Here is a 21,590-nt window from a genome sequence, read left to right on the forward strand (position 1 = left end):
ATTTGGTGGAAGCTTTACTGTATCTCCTTGTAAAAGTCTGCTACCCCAGAAAACAAGGCCTTTAATGCAGCAGAACTTGAGCTTGTAAGGATGGGATGTATAAATTCCACAAGTAGGCCTCTGGGAGTGATTAGAAGGGCCAGTTCTACTTCCAAGCCTTGGTTCCCCTACCCTTATGTTTTACCAAGAACATAGAGCCATATACCAATTATTGTTACATAGGCCACATCCTATAGAACAGTGTCCCAGATTAACAGAGTGTTATCCTTATCTGAAATTGAACAGGCATTTTCAGTTTCTTCTCTCAGGTCTGCTGCTTCTGAGTCATAATGGCATATAGTAAGAACTATAGATCCAGTGGTTCGGGTGCCCATTATTGTATCTCCTTAACTATAAAACAGGTCCCCTGCTGGAGGCATATTGTGTGCCTTTACCCCTATTGCAGACCCATTTCTTTTTCTGGACTCCACTGAAAATTTTTACATCATAAATAGATCTGACCAGTTCTCTTTGTGGTATATGCCATCACCAAAATTTTGAAAAACAGGCTCATCAAAAAAAAAAAAGGCCCATCTCTTTTTACAGTGTTTCTTTTGAGTGGTTAGGAGTACAGTGTACAGCAAAACTACTCTTTGAGGATATATCCTGGCATACCTCAGAGACCATTGGACCCATAAAAAGCTCACCAGTTAGCAAGGTCCTGAATCTTTATAGGCTTTATCTCTCAACCTGTGGTAAGAAAATATCTTACTAAGGCATTTAGAATGCTTGTCACTTCCTGTTTATCTGGTCTAAATGTAAATGCAAATTTACAGGACTTAAAATATATAGAACCATTTTGTAAATGACAAAGTCAGAAGACGTATATAAAACATTTAAAACTACAATAATCATTGAAGTGTAATACTGGCATATGATCAACAAATATATCTATGACACAGAACAGAAAGCCCATAGTCATTTGGGACTTCATTGTGATTTAGTGGCTAGGACTCTGTGATCCCAGTGCAAGGGCCTGGGTTCAATCCTTGGTCATGGAACTAGGTCGCACATGCCACAACTAAGAAGTCACATGCTGCAACTGAAGATCCTGCATGCAGCAGCTAAAGATTCCACATGCCACAGCTAAAGATTCCTCATTTCACTAAAAGATCCTGCAGGCCACAAATGAAGGATAACACATACCATGACAAAGATCGAAGATACCACATGCCACAACTAGGCCTGGTGCAGCCTAATTCATTCATTCATTCATTTTTAAAAATAGAAATACAAAGGCACCAAAAATCTTACGGGGAAAGAAAGATGTTTCAATAAATAGTGCTGTAATGATTGGATGTATATATGGGAAAAATGAAACTTGAACTGACCTCCTACTACACACAAAAAATTAGCTCATGAATTTTAGATTTAAATGTCAAAGCTAAACCCAGTGCTTTTAGAGTAAAGCAAAGACAAGTATCATCTTTAGTTGGGAGTAGCAGAATTTTTTAGATCACAGAAAGTGATAACCATTAAAGAAAAAATTAATAGATTAACTTTTATCAAACTTTTAGAAACTTCTTATCATCAAAAGACACTGTTGACTTCTGGTCTGGACAAGATGGTGGGGACTCAGTTCTTTCTGTCATTCCTCACTAAGCACAGCTGGATGTAATGCAAAGGCAAAGCAAAACTCTGAAAAGTGATAAGAACACTGCAAGTTGTTTTAAGACCTCATGCCTAGAGGAGCAGCACAGGGGCACACATCTTAATGTATCACAGCCAACAGATGACAGCCAAGACCCAGCATTATCTGACCTCCAGCCTAGCAATAGAGGGCAGCAAGTAGCCTCATGCCATTCCACATCAAATGGAAGCATTTCTAACATTAGACAGTTCTGACACATCTAGCATGAGGAATGGATAGGGAGCCCTGATAACTATTAGTGGCCAGGAAAAACACTCTCCTTCCTTACCAAGCCCTTCCCCTGCTAATATATACTGAAACACATGAGCAAGAGGTACTCAGCCACAAATATCCCAGTCTAGAAGCCTCTTCATCACCTCCAGCCTAAGACATCCCTCAATGCAAGACTCGAGTGGGTGGGCCAGTGGAACCATCAAGAGGGTCCCAGATACAAAAAAGTGGCAATGTCTGTGGGCCAGAGACTCTCTTTTCCTGTTCAGATACATGAGGGCAGTCAAGGAACCGTGATAGGGAAACTCCACCACAAGAAGTCCCACATTCAGAAAGAATTGTCTGTCCCATACCGGCAGGTCCCTGCCACATGTGCCCAACCAGGAAAGCCTCTTCCCTCTTGTGGGCTGAATATCCTGTCTTATATTGGGAGCCCCCAAAGCAAAACAGGCAGAATTGGCATGAGGAACTCAGCCACAGAAAAGGTCTAGCCTGGGAAGGTCTTTATGCCTTGTGCCTCCTCTGCCCCTAGAAGGAAAACTCGTGTTCCTTTAGGCAGAAATAACAGGAACCAGTGTGAGCCCCAATGGAACCAAGTAAACTATGAGACCAAAATTAGTACTTAAAGAGCTCTGGAAATTAAATTGTCATTGAAATTAAGCCATTGCTGCATAAAATAGGCTGACTGCCTTATATAATAAAGTATTTAAATAGGATCCAGAGTCTCCTAAAATAATAGACAAAATTAACAAAATAAAATAGAAAATCATCTGTCGAACCAAGAACCAATTTACTGATATGAGAACTGAGATGAATTAGAGGTTAGAATTATCTGAGAAAGATTTTAAAGCAACCATCATAAGACATGTTTCAACAGCAATTAAAAACTGTTTTGAAACAAATTAAAATATAGGAAATATAAGCAGAGAAATAAAAGTTATAAACAAGAAGTTATAAGCAGTAAATTCAGTAACAAATAACAACCTAGTGGGAAAAAGTTGGCTTAAACCTTAACATTCATAAAACTAACATCATGGCATCCAGTCCCATCACTTCATGGCAAATAGATGGGGAAACAGTGGCAGACTTTATTTCGGGGGGCTCCAAAATCACTCCAGATGGTGATTGCAGCCATGAAATTAAAAGATGCTTACTCCTTGGAAGAAAAATTATGACCAACCTAGACAGCATATTAAAAAGCAGAGACATTACTTTGCCAACAAAGGTCCATCTAGTCAAGGCTATGGTTTTTCCAGTAGTCATGAATGGATGTAACAGTTGGACTATAAAGAAAGCTGAGTGCTGAAGCATTGATGCTTTTAAACTGTGGTATTGGAAAAGACTCTTGAGAGTCCCTTGGACTGCAAGGGGATCCAACCAGTCCATCCTAAAGAAAATCAGTTCTGAATATTCATTGGAAGGTCTGATGTTGAACCTGAAATGCCAATACTTTGGCCACCTGATGTGAAGAGCTGACTCATTGGAAAAGACCCTGATACTGGGAAAGATTCCCATTATCAGGAGGATGAGAAGGTGGGAGAAGAAGGGGATAACAGAGGATGGGATGGTTGGATGGCATCACCAAATCAACGGACATGAGTTTGAGTAAACTTCGGGAGTTGGTGATGGACAGGGAAGCCCAGCGTGCTGTAGTCCATGGGTTCGCTAAGAGTCAGACATGACTGAGAGACTGAACTGAACTGAACTGGGATGGGCTTAATAATAAAGTAGACAGAGGAGAGGATATAACACTGAGGAATAAATTTATCCAAGGAAGTGCAAAGAATGTGCACTGAAAACTACAAAACATTGCTGAAAGAAATTAAGACCAAAATAAAAGGAAAGACAGCCCTAGTTCATGGGTGTGCAGATGCGTTCTAAATTGCTTCATTCATGTCCGATTCTTTGCGATGCTATGCACCGTAGCCCACTAGGCTCCTCTGTCCATGGAGTTCTCCAGGCAAGAGTACTGGAGTGGGTTGCTGTGCCCTCCTCCAGGGGATCTTCCCAACTCAGGGATCAAACCTGCATCTCTTACGTCTCCTGCATTGTCCGGCAGATTCTTTATCACTAGCAGCATCTGGGAAGCCCTAAGTTCATGGGCAGGAAGACCTAATTTGTTAAATCATACTACCAATAGCTACCTAGATTCATCACAATCCTTATCAAAATTCCATGCTGTATACCTAAAACTACTATTGTTTACAATAGTAGTTTTAGGTATACAGCATGGAGTTTCAAAATTTTTATAGATTATACACCATTTAAAGTTATAAAATTTGTTTATATTCCCTGTCCTGTAAAATATGTCCTTGTAGCTCATTATTTTAAAACTAATAGTTTGTATTCCTTAATTCTTACCCCTATATGCCCCTCCCTCTTTCCCTCTCTCCCACTGATAACTACGAGTTTGTTCTCTGTATCTGTGAGTCTGTGTCTGCTTTGTTGTAGTCATTTGTTTTGTTTTTAGATCCCACAGTTGAGTGATAGCAAGCAGTATTTGTCTTTCTCTGTCTTTTCTCTAAGCAACATGTCCATCTATGATGTTGCAAATGGCAAATTTTCATTCTTTTGTGGCTTAGTAATATTCCCGTGTATATCTTCTTTATCTATTTAACTGTGGATAGACATTAATCTTGCTTCCACGTTGGCTATTGTAAATAATACAGCTGTGAAAACTGGGGCACATGTATATTTTTAAAATGAGTATTTTGCTCTTTGAAAAATACTCAGGAATAGAACTGCTGGATCATATGGTAGCCCTATTTTAATTTTTTAAGGAATCTCCATACTGTTTTCCATGGTGGTGTTGGTGGTATTCAGTCACTCAGTCCTGTTCAGCTCTTTGCACCTCCATGGACTGCAGCATGCCAGACTTCCCTGTCCTTCACTATCTCCCAGAGTTTGTTCTAACTCATGTCCACTGAGTCAATGATGCCATCCAACCATCTCATTCCCTGTCACCCCCTTCTCCTCCTGCCCTCAGTCTTTCCCAGGAACAGGATCTTTTCCAATGAGTCAGCTCTTCACATCATATGACCAAAGTATTGGAGCTTCAGCTTCGGCATCAGTCCTTCCAGTGAATATTCAGGGTTGATTTCCTTTAGGATTGGCTGGTTTGATCTCCTTGCTGTCCAATGGACTTTTGAGAGTCTTCTCCAATACCACAGTTCAAAAGCATCAATTCTTTGGCACTCAGCTTTCTTTATGTTCCAGCTCTCACATCCATACATGACTACAGGAAATACCATAGCTTTGACTCTGCAGAACTTTGTTGGCAAAGTGATGTCTCTGCTTTTTAATATGGAGTATAGGTTAACTGGTTCCAAATAGGAAAAGGAATACGTCAAGTCTGTATATTGTCACCCTGCTTATTTAACTTATATGCAGAGTACATCATGAGAAACGCTGGACTGGAAGAAACACAAGCTGGAATCAAGATTGCCGGGAGAAATATCAATAACCTCAGATATGCAGATGACACCACCCTTATGGCAGAGAGTGAAGAGGAACTCAAAAGCCTCTTGATGAAAGTGAAAGTGGAGAGTGAAAAAGTTGGCTTAAAGCTCAACATTCAGAAAACGAAGATCATGGCATCCGGTCCCATCACTTCATGGGAAATAGATGGGGAAACAGTGGAAACAGTGTCAGACTTTATTTTGGGGGGCTCCAGAATCACTACAGATGGTGACTGGAGCCATGAAATTAAAAGACGCTTACTCCTTGGAAGGAAAGTTATGACCAACCTAGACAGCATATTCAAAAGCAGAGACATTACTTTGCCAACAAAGGTTTGTCTAGTCAAGGCTATGGTTTTTCCTGTGGTCATGTATGGATGTGAGAGTTGGACTGTGAAGAAGACTGAGCACTGAAGAATTGATGCTTTTGAGCTGTGGTGTTGGAGAAGACTCTTGAGAGTCCCTTGGACTGCAAGGAGATCCAACCCAGTCCATTCTGAAGGAGATCAGCCCTGGGATTTCTTTGGAAGGAATGATGCTAAAGCTGAAACTCCAGTACTTCGGCCACCTCATGCGAAGAGTTGACTTACTGGAAAAGACTCTGATGCTGGGAGGGATTGGGGGCAGGAGGAGAAGGGGACGACAGAGGATGAGATGGCTGGATGGCATCACTGACTCGATGGACGTGGGTCTGAGTGCACTCTGGGAGTTTGTGAGGACAGGGAGGCCTGGCGTGCTGCGATTCATGGGGTCGCAAAGAGTCAGACACGACTGAGCGACTGAACTGAACTGATAGGTTTGTCACAGCTGTAAGTCCAAGGAGCAAGTGTCTTTTAATTTCATGGCTGCAGTTACCATCTGCAGTGATTTTGGAGCCCAAGAAAATAAAGTCTGTCACCATTTCCATTTTTTTTTCCCTATTTATCATGAATGATGGGACTAGATGCCATGATCTTAGTTTTTTGAATGTTGAGTTTTAAGCCAATTTTTCAGCTTTTTAATCTCAACTAATGCAGAAAAAGTTTTGAGAAAATTCAGCACCCATTTATAATAAAATTAATGAGCTCTGTTACAGTCATACTATGGAATATTACTCTATTCCTGCATGCTCAGTCATGTCTGACTCCTTGTGACCTGGTAGACTGTAGCCTGCCAGGCTCCTCTACCCATGGGATTCTCCAGGCAGAATACTGGAGTGAATTCAACCCTGTGATGGAACCCAAATCTCCTGCAGCCCCTGAATTGGCATGTGTATTCTTTACCACTGAGCATCAGGGAAACCCCCTATGGAATACTGCTCAGTGATAAAAAGGAATTAACTACTGAAAATAGCAATTACATTAATGAATTTCAAAACATACAGAGTAAAAGAAGCCTTCTATGAAAGAGTACAATTCTATATTTAATTCTATTTATATGAAATTTTATAATGGCCAGAATTAATCTGTGGTGAAATTAGGAAAATTATATCTCTGACTGTGGTCAGGATCAATGGGGAAAGGGCATTATAAAAACTTTCTGGAATGAGGGTAATGTTTATCTTGATAGTAGTTGAGTTAGAATAGCTATGCATTTTTAAAACTTGTATCAGATCAGATCAGTCACTCAGTTGTGTCCGACTCTTTGCAACCCCATGAATCGCAGCACACCAGGCCTCCCTGTCCATCACCAACTCCCGGAGTTCACTCAGACTCACATCCATCGAGTCAGTGATGCCATCCAGCCATCTCATCCTCTGTCGTCCCCTTCTCCTCTTGCCCCCAATCCCTCCCAACATCAGAGTCTTTTCCATGTACAGTTAAGATTTGTACATTTTACTGTGTGTAAATTTTACCTCAAATGAAAACTATAGGCAACTATTAAAATCTAGTAAATGGTGAACTTTTGGTGAAACTGTGCTGAAGTCTAACTTTCTTTGCAGTGCATCCAAAACTTAAGTATATTGATAGATAAAGTATATAGATATTACATATATACAAGTTTATATAGATATATATTTAAGCTTACATGATGTATAATATAAATTATATATGCACACCTAATTTCGCCTTTTTTATGAAAAAGGTAGCATACTTGTCAGTAATTTTTTTTCTTTTTGAACCATAAATCCATTCTTCTACTTTGCTTTTTGATGCTACAGCTACATTTCCACTTTTTCAGCCAGCTATCAGACTCAGCTAATAAAAGGCACTAGAGGCAGACTAGAAGCAAGAGTTGGAGAAAAAGAAGTAACTTTAACTTTCTGTTGGCTTTCTGGCTGCTTGTAGTTGCTGTGAATGACACCCCAGCAATATCTCTTTTTTTTTTTTTTTTTTTTGTCAGTAGCATTTTCTTTCTCATAGTGGCAGACAAATGCAGTTTGAAGATTGCTCAATGCTTTTCAACATCAGCTTTACCACACCCTCTCAAAGATATCCAGCACTAGGCAACTGGAGCTCCTTTTCAGAAGTCAAGGTCCCCATTCAAAGTCCCCTCTTTCAAGCTCTGTAACCTAGTACTAGCTGACTTATGCCCCTGCTCAGAGGCTTGATTTTTCATCCCCACATGACCTCTCATTTAAGTTTACAAATTTTACTAATTACAAACCCTTGTTTTTGTTTCCTTAGTCCTAGGGCCAATGACTGCTTCCTGCTGTCTCTATCTGATACCTTAGAGCTCTCCTATCCATTAGGTTATCTAGTATGGATAGTATAACCTATCCATTAGGTTATCTAGTTTCTATTTCCTGACTATACCTCGAGCAGATACAGAATTCTGTATTGTGTAATTTATGCAGTCTGTTATGTATGAGCGGTTAGGTTGATTCCAATATGCTGTATTTCCACGACAAATAATGTTACAGCAAACAACCGTGTGCATGTGGTTTTTTCCCATACTGTTTGAGGTTTATATTCCAAGTCTGTTATTGAAAGTATGATTGCTGAATTAAACAATGCATGCATATATAGTTTTGTGGAACATTGTCAGATTCTGCATTATCATTGTGCCATTTGCATACTACAAGCAGTGTATTAAAGTGCCTGTTGACTGCCTTGCCAACACAGTATGTTAACACGGTATGTTTTGACTTTTCCAGTGTGACAGGTAAGAAAGATATCAATGTAGTTTTAATTTGTATTTATTCCATTCTGTGACATTGAGAAGGTTTTTATATGTTTGTGGACCATGTGCATATCTTCTTATTGTGAACTGTCTGCATTGGGAGAGGACTTAAAATATAAATATGATTGGATTATATTTGTTGTGCTTGGAGTCACTGTCAGGTGCAGGCATTCAGAATCACTTTCATATCAGATGAGTCTCAATTTCAAATTACATGGTTTCCTATGTGGATTTAACTTTGCTTTATTTTCTAATATTTGCTTTTCAGTTTAGTTTGGTTTTAAACATAGTTTGTTTTCTGCTGCTACTTCTAGGTAAAATACCATCTGCGTTTTGCTGCTATACAGAGGACTATCATATGGCCAGATGAGACGGGCTGGAAAACAACCTTACTTTTCCCTAATCAGCCCTCTGTAGGACCCAGGAATCCAGGTCATCAGGATGGAGGAGGTCCTGGTAAGCAGATCCTTATGTATATGCATACTTAATTTTTATTACACTTGCATAATAATATATATGTTATTTATATTGTGTATATATGTGTGTGTATGTGTATACATGTACGTATACATATATGTATTTACACAGATATATGAAATAAATCACTTTATTCTTAACTTGCAATTTTTAAATTAAATGTATATTATATAAAAACTACTAAATCTTATACATTTGGTAAACTAACATATATATATAGAGAGAGAGAGAATATATAATATATATATATAATGCTTTGTTGTTATTTACTCGCTAATTCATGTCAGAATCTTTTGTGACCCTATGGACAGTAGCCTGCAAGGCTCCTCTGTCCATGGGGTTTTCCAGGCAAGAATACTGGAGTAGGTTGCCATTTCCTTCTCCAGAGGAATTTCCCAACCCAGGAATTGAACCCATGTCTCCTTTGGCAGGTGGATTCTTTATCACTGAGCCACCAGGGAAACTCTTTCAATTCTTATACCAATACGCTTATCTTTATTTAGTTTAGTGTTCTGCTTTTCAAATACATATATTTTAATTTGTTGGTATTGTTTGAATATTCATGTCTATGTATAATTCTATTGATTTGATCTAAAACTTAAAAAATTGTGATGACAATTTTTAATTCAAATTTTCATATTGCATATTTTCTTGAAAAGCCCTTAATGTGTAATATGAGTTTACCAACTATACTTGAGATTTTTATGCAAAGTGAAAGTGAAAGTCGCTCAATCGTGTCCGACTCTTTGTGACCCCATGGACTATACAGCCGTGGAATTCTCCAGGCCAGAATTCTGAAGTGGTAGCTGTTCCCTTCTCCAGGGGATCTTCCCAACGCAGGAATCAAACCCAGGTCTCCCACACTGCAGGCAGATTCTATACCAGCTGAACTACCAGGGAAGCCCAAGAATACTGGGGTGGGTAGCCAGTGCCTTCTCCAGCAGATATTCCTGATCCAGGAATCGAACCAGGGTCTTCTGCATTGCAGGCGGATTCTTTACCAGCTGAGCTACCAAGGAAGCCCTTGAGCTTTTAATATTTAGCAGATATTCAGCAGAAGGAAAAAACCTATGCACATTTTAGCATAAGCAACAAAAATTGGAAACATCATAACCAGTAATAGAATAGGTGAACATATTAGACAGTCATTAAAAATAATCTATATGTAGTCTGTTAAGAAAGAATTTAAGCTGAGTCTACAAGTAACTGTATGAATTAGCTAGACGGAGATAAATGAGTACTATTCCACATAGTGCAAGTAAGATCATAAACACATCAAGATAGGATGCCACATTCAGGGGACTACATGGCATTTTGTTTGTTTTCTTTTTTATAGCTAGAATAGCGACTTATACAGAAGGCTATTCAAGGTGAAGCTAAGAGGCAAATAGATCATTAAATACCTAATGTGTAAAGTGAAGGAATATGAAATCTCTTCCTGGAAGTTATAAGAGACAAAATCATAGCAATATTTAGTACAAATAGGAGAAATAATATGGTAGTGGATGCATCTCTTCAAGTAATGACACTCTCCAAGTAATGACACTCATGTTCATCTTTGGTATTTGTTTAAATCTGAACTCAAACTTTTGTTTCTATTGATGAATAAATAAGACTGTGACCTATATTTCACAATTTATATAATTGATTGCAGTGTTTCAGAGAATGGCCCTTATTTTGCATTGGACATCTGAATTTTGTTTTATTCCACTTGTTGATTTTGAGCGTTATATTACTTGACACCAGGCAGTATGCCCTTGGGTTTCCTTAATACCATACTATTAGTGGGAAAATGTTATGAGAAGAAGGGTGGATGAAGCATGTTTGGTAACATTTAAATTAAGGAAGAGTAAATAAAAGAAGACAAGGATACAGAGATTAAGAAGGATTGACAAGTAGGTGAGTAGAATATTAAGACAGCTACTGCCTCATGCTAATTCACTTCAGTTATATCTGACTCTTTGAGACCATATGGACTGCAAACTATCAGGCTCCTCTGTCCACGGGATTCTCCAGGCAAGAATACTGGAGTGGGTTGCCATGCCCTCCTCGGGGGCACCTTCCTTGGATAGGTACTAAATATATTAAAGAAGGAATGAGAAACCTCAATACTTGATATTTCAATTTTATAACCACAAAAGAATCTCTTGAAGCCTAAAAACAGCAATTCCTTCATAAAAAAGAGTTTCTATTAAAAAAAAAAAAAACTATAGAACATTGATGAAGGAAATTAAAGATGACTCAAAGAAAGGGAAAGATGGTCCATGCTGCTGAATTAGCGAGTTAATATTGCTAAGATGGCCATACTGAAAGCAATCTACAGATTTAATACAATCTCATTCAAAATACCCATGGCGTTTTTCACAGAACTAGAGCAAACAATCCTAAAATGTATATGGAACCAGAAGACTCCAAATTGCTGAAGCAAGCTTGATAAAAAAGAACAAAGCTGAAGCTCTCATATTCCCTGACTTCAGACTACACTAGAAATATCCAGTAATCAAAACAGAATGATGCAGCACAAAACAGATACATAGGCCAGTGGAACAGAGTAGAGACCCCAGAAGTAAATCCACAGACCTGTAGTCAGTTTATATAGGTAAGAATATACAATGAAGAAAAAAGTCTTTTCAATAAGTTAAGCTGAAAAAAAAAAAAAAAGGGCAGCTACATGTAAAACAATGAGATTAGAACACTCCCTCATAATGCCATGTACTAAAATAAACTTGAAAAAGATTAAGGACTAAATATAAAACTTGATACTGTGGAACTCCTAGAAGAGAACATAGGCAGGACATTCTTTGATGGAAATTGTAGCAAAGTCTTTTCTATCTGTCTCCTAAGACAAAAGTAAAAATTAAGAATTAAGCTTAAAAGCTTTTGCACAACAAACATCAACAAAATTCCATTTCTCATATGGAATGAGAAAAAATATTTGCAAATGGTATGGCAGACAAGGGGTTAATATCCAAAATACACAAACAGCTTATACAACTCAATATCAAAAAAACTAACAACCCAATCAAAAAATGGGCAGAAGACCTGAATACACATTTTTTCCAAAGAAGATGTATGGATGGCCAACAGACGCATGGAAAGGTGCTCAGTATCACTAATTATTAGAAAAATGTAAATCAGATGAGATAATACTTCATTTATATCAGAATGGCTGTCATCAAAAGTCTACAAATAATGAATGTTGACCAGAATATGGAGAAAAGAGAATCTCTTGTACACTGTGCTGCTACTGCTGCTGCTGCTGCTAAGTCGCTTCAGTTGTGTCCGACTCTGTGTGACCCCATAGATGGCAGCCCACCAGGCTCCCCCATCCCTGGGATTCTCCAGGCAAGAACACTGGAGTGGGTTGCCATTTCCTTCTCCAATGCATGAAAGTGAAAAGTGAAAGTGAAGTCTCTCAGTCGTGTCTGACTCTCCGTGACCCCATAGACTACAGCCTACCAGGCTCCTCCATCCATGGGATTTTCCAGGCAAGAGTACTGGAGTGGGGTGCCATTGCCTTCTCCATGTACACTGTGGGTGGGAATAGAAAACAGTATGGATACTTAAAAAACTACAATTAGAACTACTATATGATCCAGTAGTTCCACTCCTCAATATACATCTCAAAGAAAATGAAAACCCTGACTAGAAAAGATACATGCACCCAATGTCCATAGCAGCAATATTTACAATAGCCAAGCTATGGAAGCAACCCAAGTGTTCATCAAAAGACAAATGAATAAGAAATATGTGAGAGATATATATATATGGATTCCCTGGTGGTTCAGGTGTTAAAGAATCCATGTGCAGTGCAGGAGACCTAGGTTCGATCCTTGGGTCAGGAAGATCCCCTGGAGAAGGAAATGCATGCCCACTCCAGTATTCTTGCCTGGAGAATTCCATGGACAGAGGATCCTGGTGGGCTACAGTCCATGGGGTCACAAAGATTCAAATACAATATATACATATATGCTGTGCTGTGCTTAGCCACTCAGTTGTGTCCGACTCTTTGCGACCCTATAGACTGTAGCCTGCCAGGCTCCTCTATCCTTGGGGATTCTCCAGGGGAGAATACTGGATTGGATTGCCATGCCCTCCTCCAAGAGATCTTCCCAGCCCAGGGATCAAACCCAGGTCTCTCGCAATACAGGTGGATTCTTTACCATCTGAGCCATCAAGAAAGCCCAAGAATATTGGAGTGGGTAGCCTGTCCCTTCTCCAGGGGATCTTCCTGACCCAGATATTGAACTGGGTTCTCCTGCATTTCAGGTGGATTCTTTACCAGTTGAGCTTCTAGGGAAGCCCATATGCATATATAATGGGATGATATTAAAAAGATATATAATGAATATTACTCAGTCATAAAAAAGAACAGAATTCTGCCATTTGCTGCAATGTGAATAAACCTAAAAAATATTATGCTTAGTGAAATATCAGGCAGAAAAAGACAAATATTTTGTGATATCACTTATGTGTGGAATCTAAAAAATAAAATTTACATACATGACAAAATAAAAAGACCAACTGACATAGAAAAGAAAACTAGTAGTTAGTTACCAGAGCAGAGAGAAAATTAAGATAGGATATGGGATTAAGAGATACAAGCTACAATGTACAAAATATATAAGTAACAAGGATATATTAATTGTACAACATAAGGAATTATAGCCATCACGTTTTATAGCCATCATTTTTGATATCTTTTTTTAATTCAGGTGTATTTGATTTATAATGTTGTACTAATTTCTGGTATATAGCAAAGTGAACTCAACATATTTCACATATATATACATTCTTTTTTTAAATATTATTTTCCATTATGACTTATCCCAGGAAATTGAATGTAGTTCCTTGAGCTATGGGTTCCCCTGGTGGCTCCAACAGTAAAGAGTCGGCCTGCAATTCAGGAGACCCAGATTCAATCCCTGGGTCGGGAAGATCCCCTGGGAAAGGAAATGGCAACCTACTCCAGTACTCTTCCCTGGAAAATCCCATGCACGGAGGAGCCTGGTGGGCTGCAGTCCATGGGATTGCTAAGAGTTGGACATGACTGAGTGACTTCACTTTCACTTTTCACTTTCATCCATTGGAGAAAGAAATGGCAACCCACTCCAGTGTTCTTGCCTGGAGAATCCCAAGGACAGGGAGGAGCCTGGTAGGCTGCCCTCTTTGGCGTCGCACAGAGTCGGACACGACTGAAGCGACTTAGCAGCAGCAGCAGCAGCAGATAGCATATTAAAAAGCAGAGACATTACTTTGCCAACAAAGGTCCGTCTAGTCAAGGCTATGGTTTTTCCAGTGGTCATGTATGGATGTGAGAGTTGGACTGTGACGAAAGCTGAGTGCCGAAGAATTGATGCTTTTGAATTGTGGTGTTGGAGAAGACTCTTGAGAGTCCCTTGGACTGCAAGGAGATCCAACAAGTCCATTCTGAAGGAGATCAGCCCTGGGATTTCTTTGGAAGGAATGATGCTGAAGCTGAAACTCCAGTACTTCGGCCACCTCATGCGAAGAGTTGACTCATTAGAAAAGACTCTGATGCTGGGAGGGATTGGGGACACGAGGAGAAGGGGACGACAGAGGATGAGATGGCTGGATGACATCACTGACTCGATGGACATGAGTCTGAGTGAACTCCGGGAGTTGGTGATGGACAGGGAGGCATGGCATGCTGTGATTCATGGGGTCACAAAGAGTCGGACACGACTGCACAACTGAACTGAACTGAACTGATACATAAAATGCAGTATGCAACTACACCTAGCAGAAGGCATATGCAAGCAGCTTATTAGACCAAGGGCATCACAGAACAGGCAGGGCAGGCCAGGCTTGCGCCCCATAGCCTGGGGTGCTGCTTCAGCAATGAGAACCATAACTCCGTTTCCAAAAGTTTCCATACTTGAGGGAGTGACTGTGGAAGCTCTATACCAAGTGTCTTGGACTTGAGGATGTTTCTGGGGAGAAATCTCAGCATGAATTCAGAACAAAGGGAGATGCTTTGAGTGGGATGTGAATATATTGTGGAGAAGAAGCCAATTCTGACTTCTTTGTTTCATGTCAGAAACTGTTTCTTTGACTTGCTTTTCATTGCTTTTGTTATTATAATCATACAGAATGCTCTGCCTCAGAGAATCCTACCCACCTGCCTGACTGTTAAACTAAAGTGCCTTTGTTCAGAGCTCTGTCCACCTGTAGATGGCAGGAAGAAATTAACACATCCCCTGCCTGAGGCTTGCCATTCTAGGAGATGTTTACAAGATTAATGGCCTTTTTACTTTGCTTCCTCACCTCTTCCCGATCTCTGATCTATAAAAGAACCTGGCATCCAGACCCAGATAATATGGTTATTTTGAGACATTAACCTTCCATCTTCTTGGTCAGCTGGCTCCCTGATTAAAGTCTCATCCTTGCCTTAGATTGATTAACTTCTAAGATACTGGAGTAGAAGGATGTGTGCTCATCTTCTCCTGCAAGAATACCAAAATCGCAAGTGAAGTCACTCAGTCGTGTCTGACTCTTTGGGACTCCATGAACTGTAGCCCACCAGACTCCTCCATCCATGGAATTTTCTAGGCAAGAGTACCGACCAAAATCACAACTAGTTGGTAAACAACCATCAACAGGAGAATGTTGAATCCTAGCAGAAAAAGATAGCCCGCATCTAGGGGCAAAGAAGAAACCCCAACAAGACAGTGGGAGGGGTGCAGTCATGTTTAAAATCAAATCTCAGACCCGCCAGATGCTGAGGGGATGCAAAAAAAAAAAAAAAATCATGTGCACCAGGACCCAGGGAAAGGAACAGTGAGCTCCACAAGGGACTGAGCCAGACTTACCTTTGGGTGTCTGAGTGTCTCCTGCAGAGGCACGCGTCAGCAGTGACCTACCACGGGGACAGGGGCTTTGGCTGCATCAGACCTGGGTGGCGTGGTGTGAGGCATAAGTCCTCTTGGAGGAGGTCACCATTAGCTCCACTGTAGAGCCATTGAGCAGATGACCCATGAACTGGAGAACGATTATACCAAACAAGTTCTTGCACTGTTGCAAAAGTTCTAGGGCCCACAAGGGATTTCCTAACCTGGGAAATCCAGCAAAGGGACTGAGAACCCCCAGGGAATTTGATTTTGAAAGCCAGTGGTATTTGATTACAGAACTTCCACAGGACTGGGGAAAAAGACTGGGAGGGCACGAACAAAACCTTGTGCCCACCGAGACCCAGGGGAAAGGAGCAGTGGCCCCACAAGAGACTGAGCCAGACTTGCCTGTGAGTGTCCTTGAGTCTCTGGCAGAGGCGTGAGTCGACAGTGGCCTGCTATGGGGTCAGGGGCACTGAATACAACACTCCTGAGAAGCCCGGTGTGCTCCATAAATCCTTTTGAAGGAGGTCACCATTACCCCTACCACAGTTTGGCCTCTAGCCAAACTAAAGGGAGGGAACACAGACCCACCTATCAGCAGAAACTTGGATTAAAGATTTCCTCAGCATGGCCTTGCCCACCAGAGCAAGAGCAAATTTTCCCCACAGCCAGTTCCTCCCATCAGGGAAGGTTCCACAAGCCTTTTATCCTCATACATCAGTGGGCACACAAAATGAAAACCACAGTCCCAGGAAACTAAACAAACTGATCACATGGATCACAGCCTTGTCTAACTCGATGAAATTATGAGCCATGCCATGTAGAGTTCCAAAGAGACAGATATGGTGGAGAATTCTGACAAAACATGGTCCACTGGAGAAGGGAATGGCAAACCACTTCAGCATGCTTGCCTTGAGAACCTCATGAACAGTATGAAAAGGCAAAAAGATGGGACACTGAAAGATGAACTCCCCAGGTCGGTAGACGCCTAATATGCTCCTGGACAAGAGCAGAGAAATAGCTCCAAAAGACATGAAGAGGCTGAGCCAAAGCAGAAACAGCGCCCACTTGTGGATGTGTCTGGTGGTGAAAGTAAAGTTTGATGCTGTAAATAATATCGCATAGGAACCTGCGATTGGAGAAGGCAATGGCACCCCACTCCAGTACTCTTGCCTGGAAAATCCCATGGACGGAGGAGCCTGGTAGGCTGCAGTCCATGGGGTCGCTAAGAGTCGGACACCACTGAGCGACTTCACTTTCACACACTGGAGAAGGAAATGGCAACCCACTCCAGTATTCTTGCCTGGAGAATCCCAGGGACAGGGGAGCCAGGTGGGCTGCCGTCTATGGGGTCACACAGAGTCGGACACGACTGAAGCGACTTAACATAGCATAGCATAGCATAGGAACCTGCGATAGAAAATATTAATTCCATCAATCAGGGTAAATTGGAAGTGGTCAAACAGGAGCTGGCAGGAGTGAACATCAATATTTTAGGAATCAGTAAACTATTTGGCAAAACTAATACAATTATGTAAAGTTTAAAAATAAAATAAAATTTAAAAAAATAAAATAAAATAAAATGGAACAAAAGGGGCGAATTTAATTCAGATGGCCATTATATCTACTACTGTGAGCAAGAATCCCTAAGAAGAAGAAATGAAGTAGCCCTTATAGTCAACAAAAGAGTCCAAAATGCAGTGCTTGGGTGCAGTCTCAAAAACAATAGAATGATCTCTGTTCGTTTCTAAGGCAAACCATTCAATATCACAGTAATCCAAGTATATGCCCCAACCAGTTATACTAAAGAAGCTGAAGTTGAATGGTTGTAAGAAGACCTACATGACCTTCTAAAACTAACACCAAAAAAGGACTCCTTTTCATCTTAGGGGACTGGAATGCAAAAGTACGGAAGGCAAGAGTTACCTGGAGTAACAGGCAAGTTTAGCCTTGGAGTACAAAATGAAGCAGGGCAAACCAAGAAAACGCACTAGTCATAGCAAACACCCTCTTGCAACAACACAAGAGATGACTCTACACGTGAACATGACCAGATGGTCAATACTGAACTCAGATTGATTATATTCCTTGCAGCAAAGATGAAGAAGCTCTATGCAGTCAGCAAAAACAAGACCAGGAGCTGACTGTGACCCAGATTATGAACTCCTTATTGCAAAATTCAGACTTTTGCAAAATTGAAGAAAGTAGGAAAAACCACTAGACCATCCAGCTCTGATCTAAATCAAATTCCTTATGATTATACAATGGAAGTGACAGATAATTTCAAGGGATTAGATCTGATAGAGTGCCTGAAGAATTAAGGACAGAGGTTCGTGATATAGTACAGGAGGCAGTGATCAAGACCATCCCCAAGAAAAAGTACAAAAAGGCAAAATGGTTGTCTGAGGAGGGCTTACAAATAGCTGAGAAAACAAGAGAAGCTAAAGGCAAAGAAGAAAAGGAAAGATACACCCATTTGAACACAGAGTTCCAAAGAAAGCAAGGAAAGATAAAAAAGCCTTCCTCAGTGATCAATGCAGATAAATAGAGGAAAACAATAGAATGGGAAAGACTAGAGATCTCTTCAAGAAAATTAGAGATACTAAGAGAACATTTCATGCAAAAATGGACACAATAAAGAACAGAAATGGTAGAGGCCTAACAAAAGCAGAAGATATTAAGAAGAGGTGGCAAGAATACACAGAAGAACTATTCAAAAAAGATCTTAATGACCTAGATAGCCACAATGGTGTGATCACTCATCTAGAGCCCATCTTGGAGTGTGAAGTCAAGTGGGCCTTAGGAAGCACCACTATGAACCAAGTTAGTGAAGGTGATGGAATTCCAGCTGAGCTATTTTGAATCCTAAAAGACAATGCTGTTACAGTACTGCACTTAATATGTCAGCAAATTTGGAAAACTCGGCAGTGACCACAGGACTGGAAAAGATCAGTTTTCATTCCAATCCCAAAGAAAGGCAATGCCAAAGAATGCTCAAACTACCACACAATTACACTCATTTCAAATGCTGGCAAAGTAATGCTCAAAATTCTCCAAGCTAGAGATCAAATTGCCAACATCTGTTGGATCATAGAAAAAGCAAGAGAATTCCAGAAAAGCATCTACTTATTGACTATGCTAAAGCTTTTGACTGTATGCATCACAATAAATTGTGGAAAATTCTTGAAGAGATTGTTATACCAGACCACCTTATCTGCCTCCTGTGAAACCTGTATGCAAGTCAAGAAGCAGCATTTAGAATTGGACATGGAACTACAGACTGGTTCCAAATTGGAAAAGGAGTACATCAAAGCTGTATACTGTCACCCTGCTTATTTAACTTATGTGCAGAGTACATCATGCAAAATTCCAGACTGGATGAAGCACAAGCTAGAATCAAGATTGCTGGGAGAAATACCAGTAACTTTAGATATGCAGGTGACACCACCCTTATGGCAGAAAGTGAAGAGGAACTAAAGAACCTCTTGATGAATGTGAAAGTGCAGAGTGAAAAAGCTGGCTAAAAACTCAACATTTTAAAAACTAAGATCGTGGCATCCGGTCCCATCACTTCATTGTATATAGATGGGGAAACAATGGAAACAGTGACAGACTTTATTTTCTTGGGCTCCTAAATCACTGAAAATGGTGACTGCAGCCATGAAATTAAAAGACACTTCTTGATAGAAAAGCTATGACCAACCTAGACAGCTTATTAAAAAACAGAGACATCACTTTGCTGACTAAAGTCCATCTAGTCAAAGCTATGGCTTTTCCAGCCGTCATGTATGGATCTGAGAGTTGGACCATAAAGGTAACTGAGCACCAAAGAATTGATGCTTTTGAGCCATGGTGCTGGAGAAGACTTTTGAGAATCCCTTGGACAGGAAGGAGATCCAACCAGTCTATCCTAAATGAAATCAACCCTGAATGTTCATTGGAAGTTATGTGGAAGCTGAAGCTCCAGTACTTTGGCCACTTGATGCAAAGAGCTGACTCATTTGAAAAGACCCTGATGCTGGGAAAGATTGAAGGCAGGTGGAGAAGGGGACAACAGAGGACAAGATGGTTGGATGGCATCACCAAATCATTGGGTATCAGTTTGAGCAAGCTCTGGGAGATGGTTAAGGACAGGAAAGCCTGGCATGCTGCAATCTATGGTGTCACAAAGAGTCGGACCTGACTGAGCGACTGAACAACTACAAAATACATAGAATAGATAAACAACAAGAGTTTACTGTATATGGAATTATATTCAATTTCTTATACTAACCTCTAGTCGAATATAATCTGAAAAAAATGTACCTGAGTTACTATGCTGTACACTTGACACTATCACATTATTGTAAATCAACTATACTTCAGTTTTTAAAAAAGCAGTTTGAGTCTATCCCAAGTGTAATTATTTTTTGTTAGTCTCACCTATTTTACCAATGCATAAGGCTCTAGATTTGTAAGTTAAAAGCCCATTCCAAGTAGAAAAAATAAGTAAAAGAAAAGCAAGTTACTTCCTAAACTGCCTTTTAGCTTTATGGATAACTTGGTTTCAGTGAAACAATTTTCCTTGGGGTCCAAACTGTATTACTCACTATATATATCTGTCACTCTGACTTTCACATCTTATTTTACATTTCCAAGTCTTCATCTCACCAGTGTTTAATTAAAGCTGCATTTTTTGTAAATATGAATTACATTTACCAAGTCTACCACTTTTATTAAATATATTTAATTTTAGAAGATGTGAATTAGATTCCTCTGAAGAAGTAACACTTATTTCTGTGTGAGCGCTATAATAGGTTCTCAGAGCTATTATGTTCAGTTGACCCTGATGCAACACCAAGTTTACGTTCTATATGTGATAAGCTATGACTGACTTGAATTACCTTGCTTTTTGCATGTGTCTGATTAGACGTTCCTTAGCATGTTTTACTTGATGATGTTTATTTTATCACATAGGGTACATCAGAGAAGGATTCCTGGCTATACAGCATGCCTTAGATAAGGCCATCATTCTATATCATGAGAGCAGTGCTAGACAGTTGTTTGATGATATCAGCATCCTTGTACAGAGATTTCCATATCCAGCTTATCCTGATGACGGATTACTTTTGCTCACTGGTAGTTTCCTTCCTCTGATGTTCATACTCATGTTCTCTCCAACTGTACTTTCCATCATTCGATCTATTGTATGGGAAAAGGAAAAAAGATTGAAGGTAATCCAAATTATTCTCTTACAAAGTTTCTTTAAAGGATTTTTAAGCATGTAGAGTTCTGTTACACAGAGGGTTGGATTATTTCTGCATGTTGCATCCCATAGAAGCAGATTATATCCCAGTAACAACTACAGACCAGGAAGAGTGAATACCAAGCTAGCTGATTTCCAGAAGCAAAGTGTGTGAAGCAGCCAAAAGGTAAAAGTAAAACCTGATGGCAAGAAGGGACACGGTAAAAGTTCACTAGAGGAATTTGATGTTAGAATTTGAAATTAGAGTAACAATTTCAAACAACTCAGGTCCTAGCTAATCTAATATGAAGCATCACACTGTAGGCCTATTTACCTTCATATATGCTCCCCTAGCTAACATGTCTGATTTTCAATAAAGGATTGTAAGCCACACCAAAAATTAAAAAAAAAAGTGTTTCAAAGAGACAAATCTGTAATCAAAATCAGACTCAGATAAATCAAAGTTGTTAGAAAGCCCAGACAAGTTTTAAATTCAGTTCAGTCACTCAGTCGTGTTAGACTCCTTGTGACCCCATGGACTGCAGCACGCCAAACTCCCCTGTCTATCACCAACT

At 40.0% G+C, this 21,590-nt stretch overlaps 1 protein-coding gene across 1 annotated transcript in view; it reads left to right on the plus strand.

The window, feature by feature from the left end:
• The window catches only part of LOC104986729 (ATP-binding cassette sub-family A member 3-like), a 201,002-nt gene that overhangs the window by 5,504 nt on the left and 173,908 nt on the right, over nt 1-21,590 (plus strand). Inside the window, exons 4-5 of the mRNA XM_010837415.1 lie at nt 8,775-8,916; nt 20,748-21,004. Coding sequence (XP_010835717.1) covers nt 8,775-8,916; nt 20,748-21,004 — 399 coding nt within the window. The remainder of the gene's footprint in view (nt 1-8,774; nt 8,917-20,747; nt 21,005-21,590) is intronic.

The sequence above is a fragment of the Bison bison genome, unplaced genomic scaffold (assembly GCF_000754665.1).
Source record: "Bison bison bison isolate TAMUID 2011002044 unplaced genomic scaffold, Bison_UMD1.0 scf7180017864072, whole genome shotgun sequence".
In the NCBI taxonomy this organism is placed as follows: Eukaryota; Metazoa; Chordata; class Mammalia; order Artiodactyla; family Bovidae; genus Bison; species Bison bison.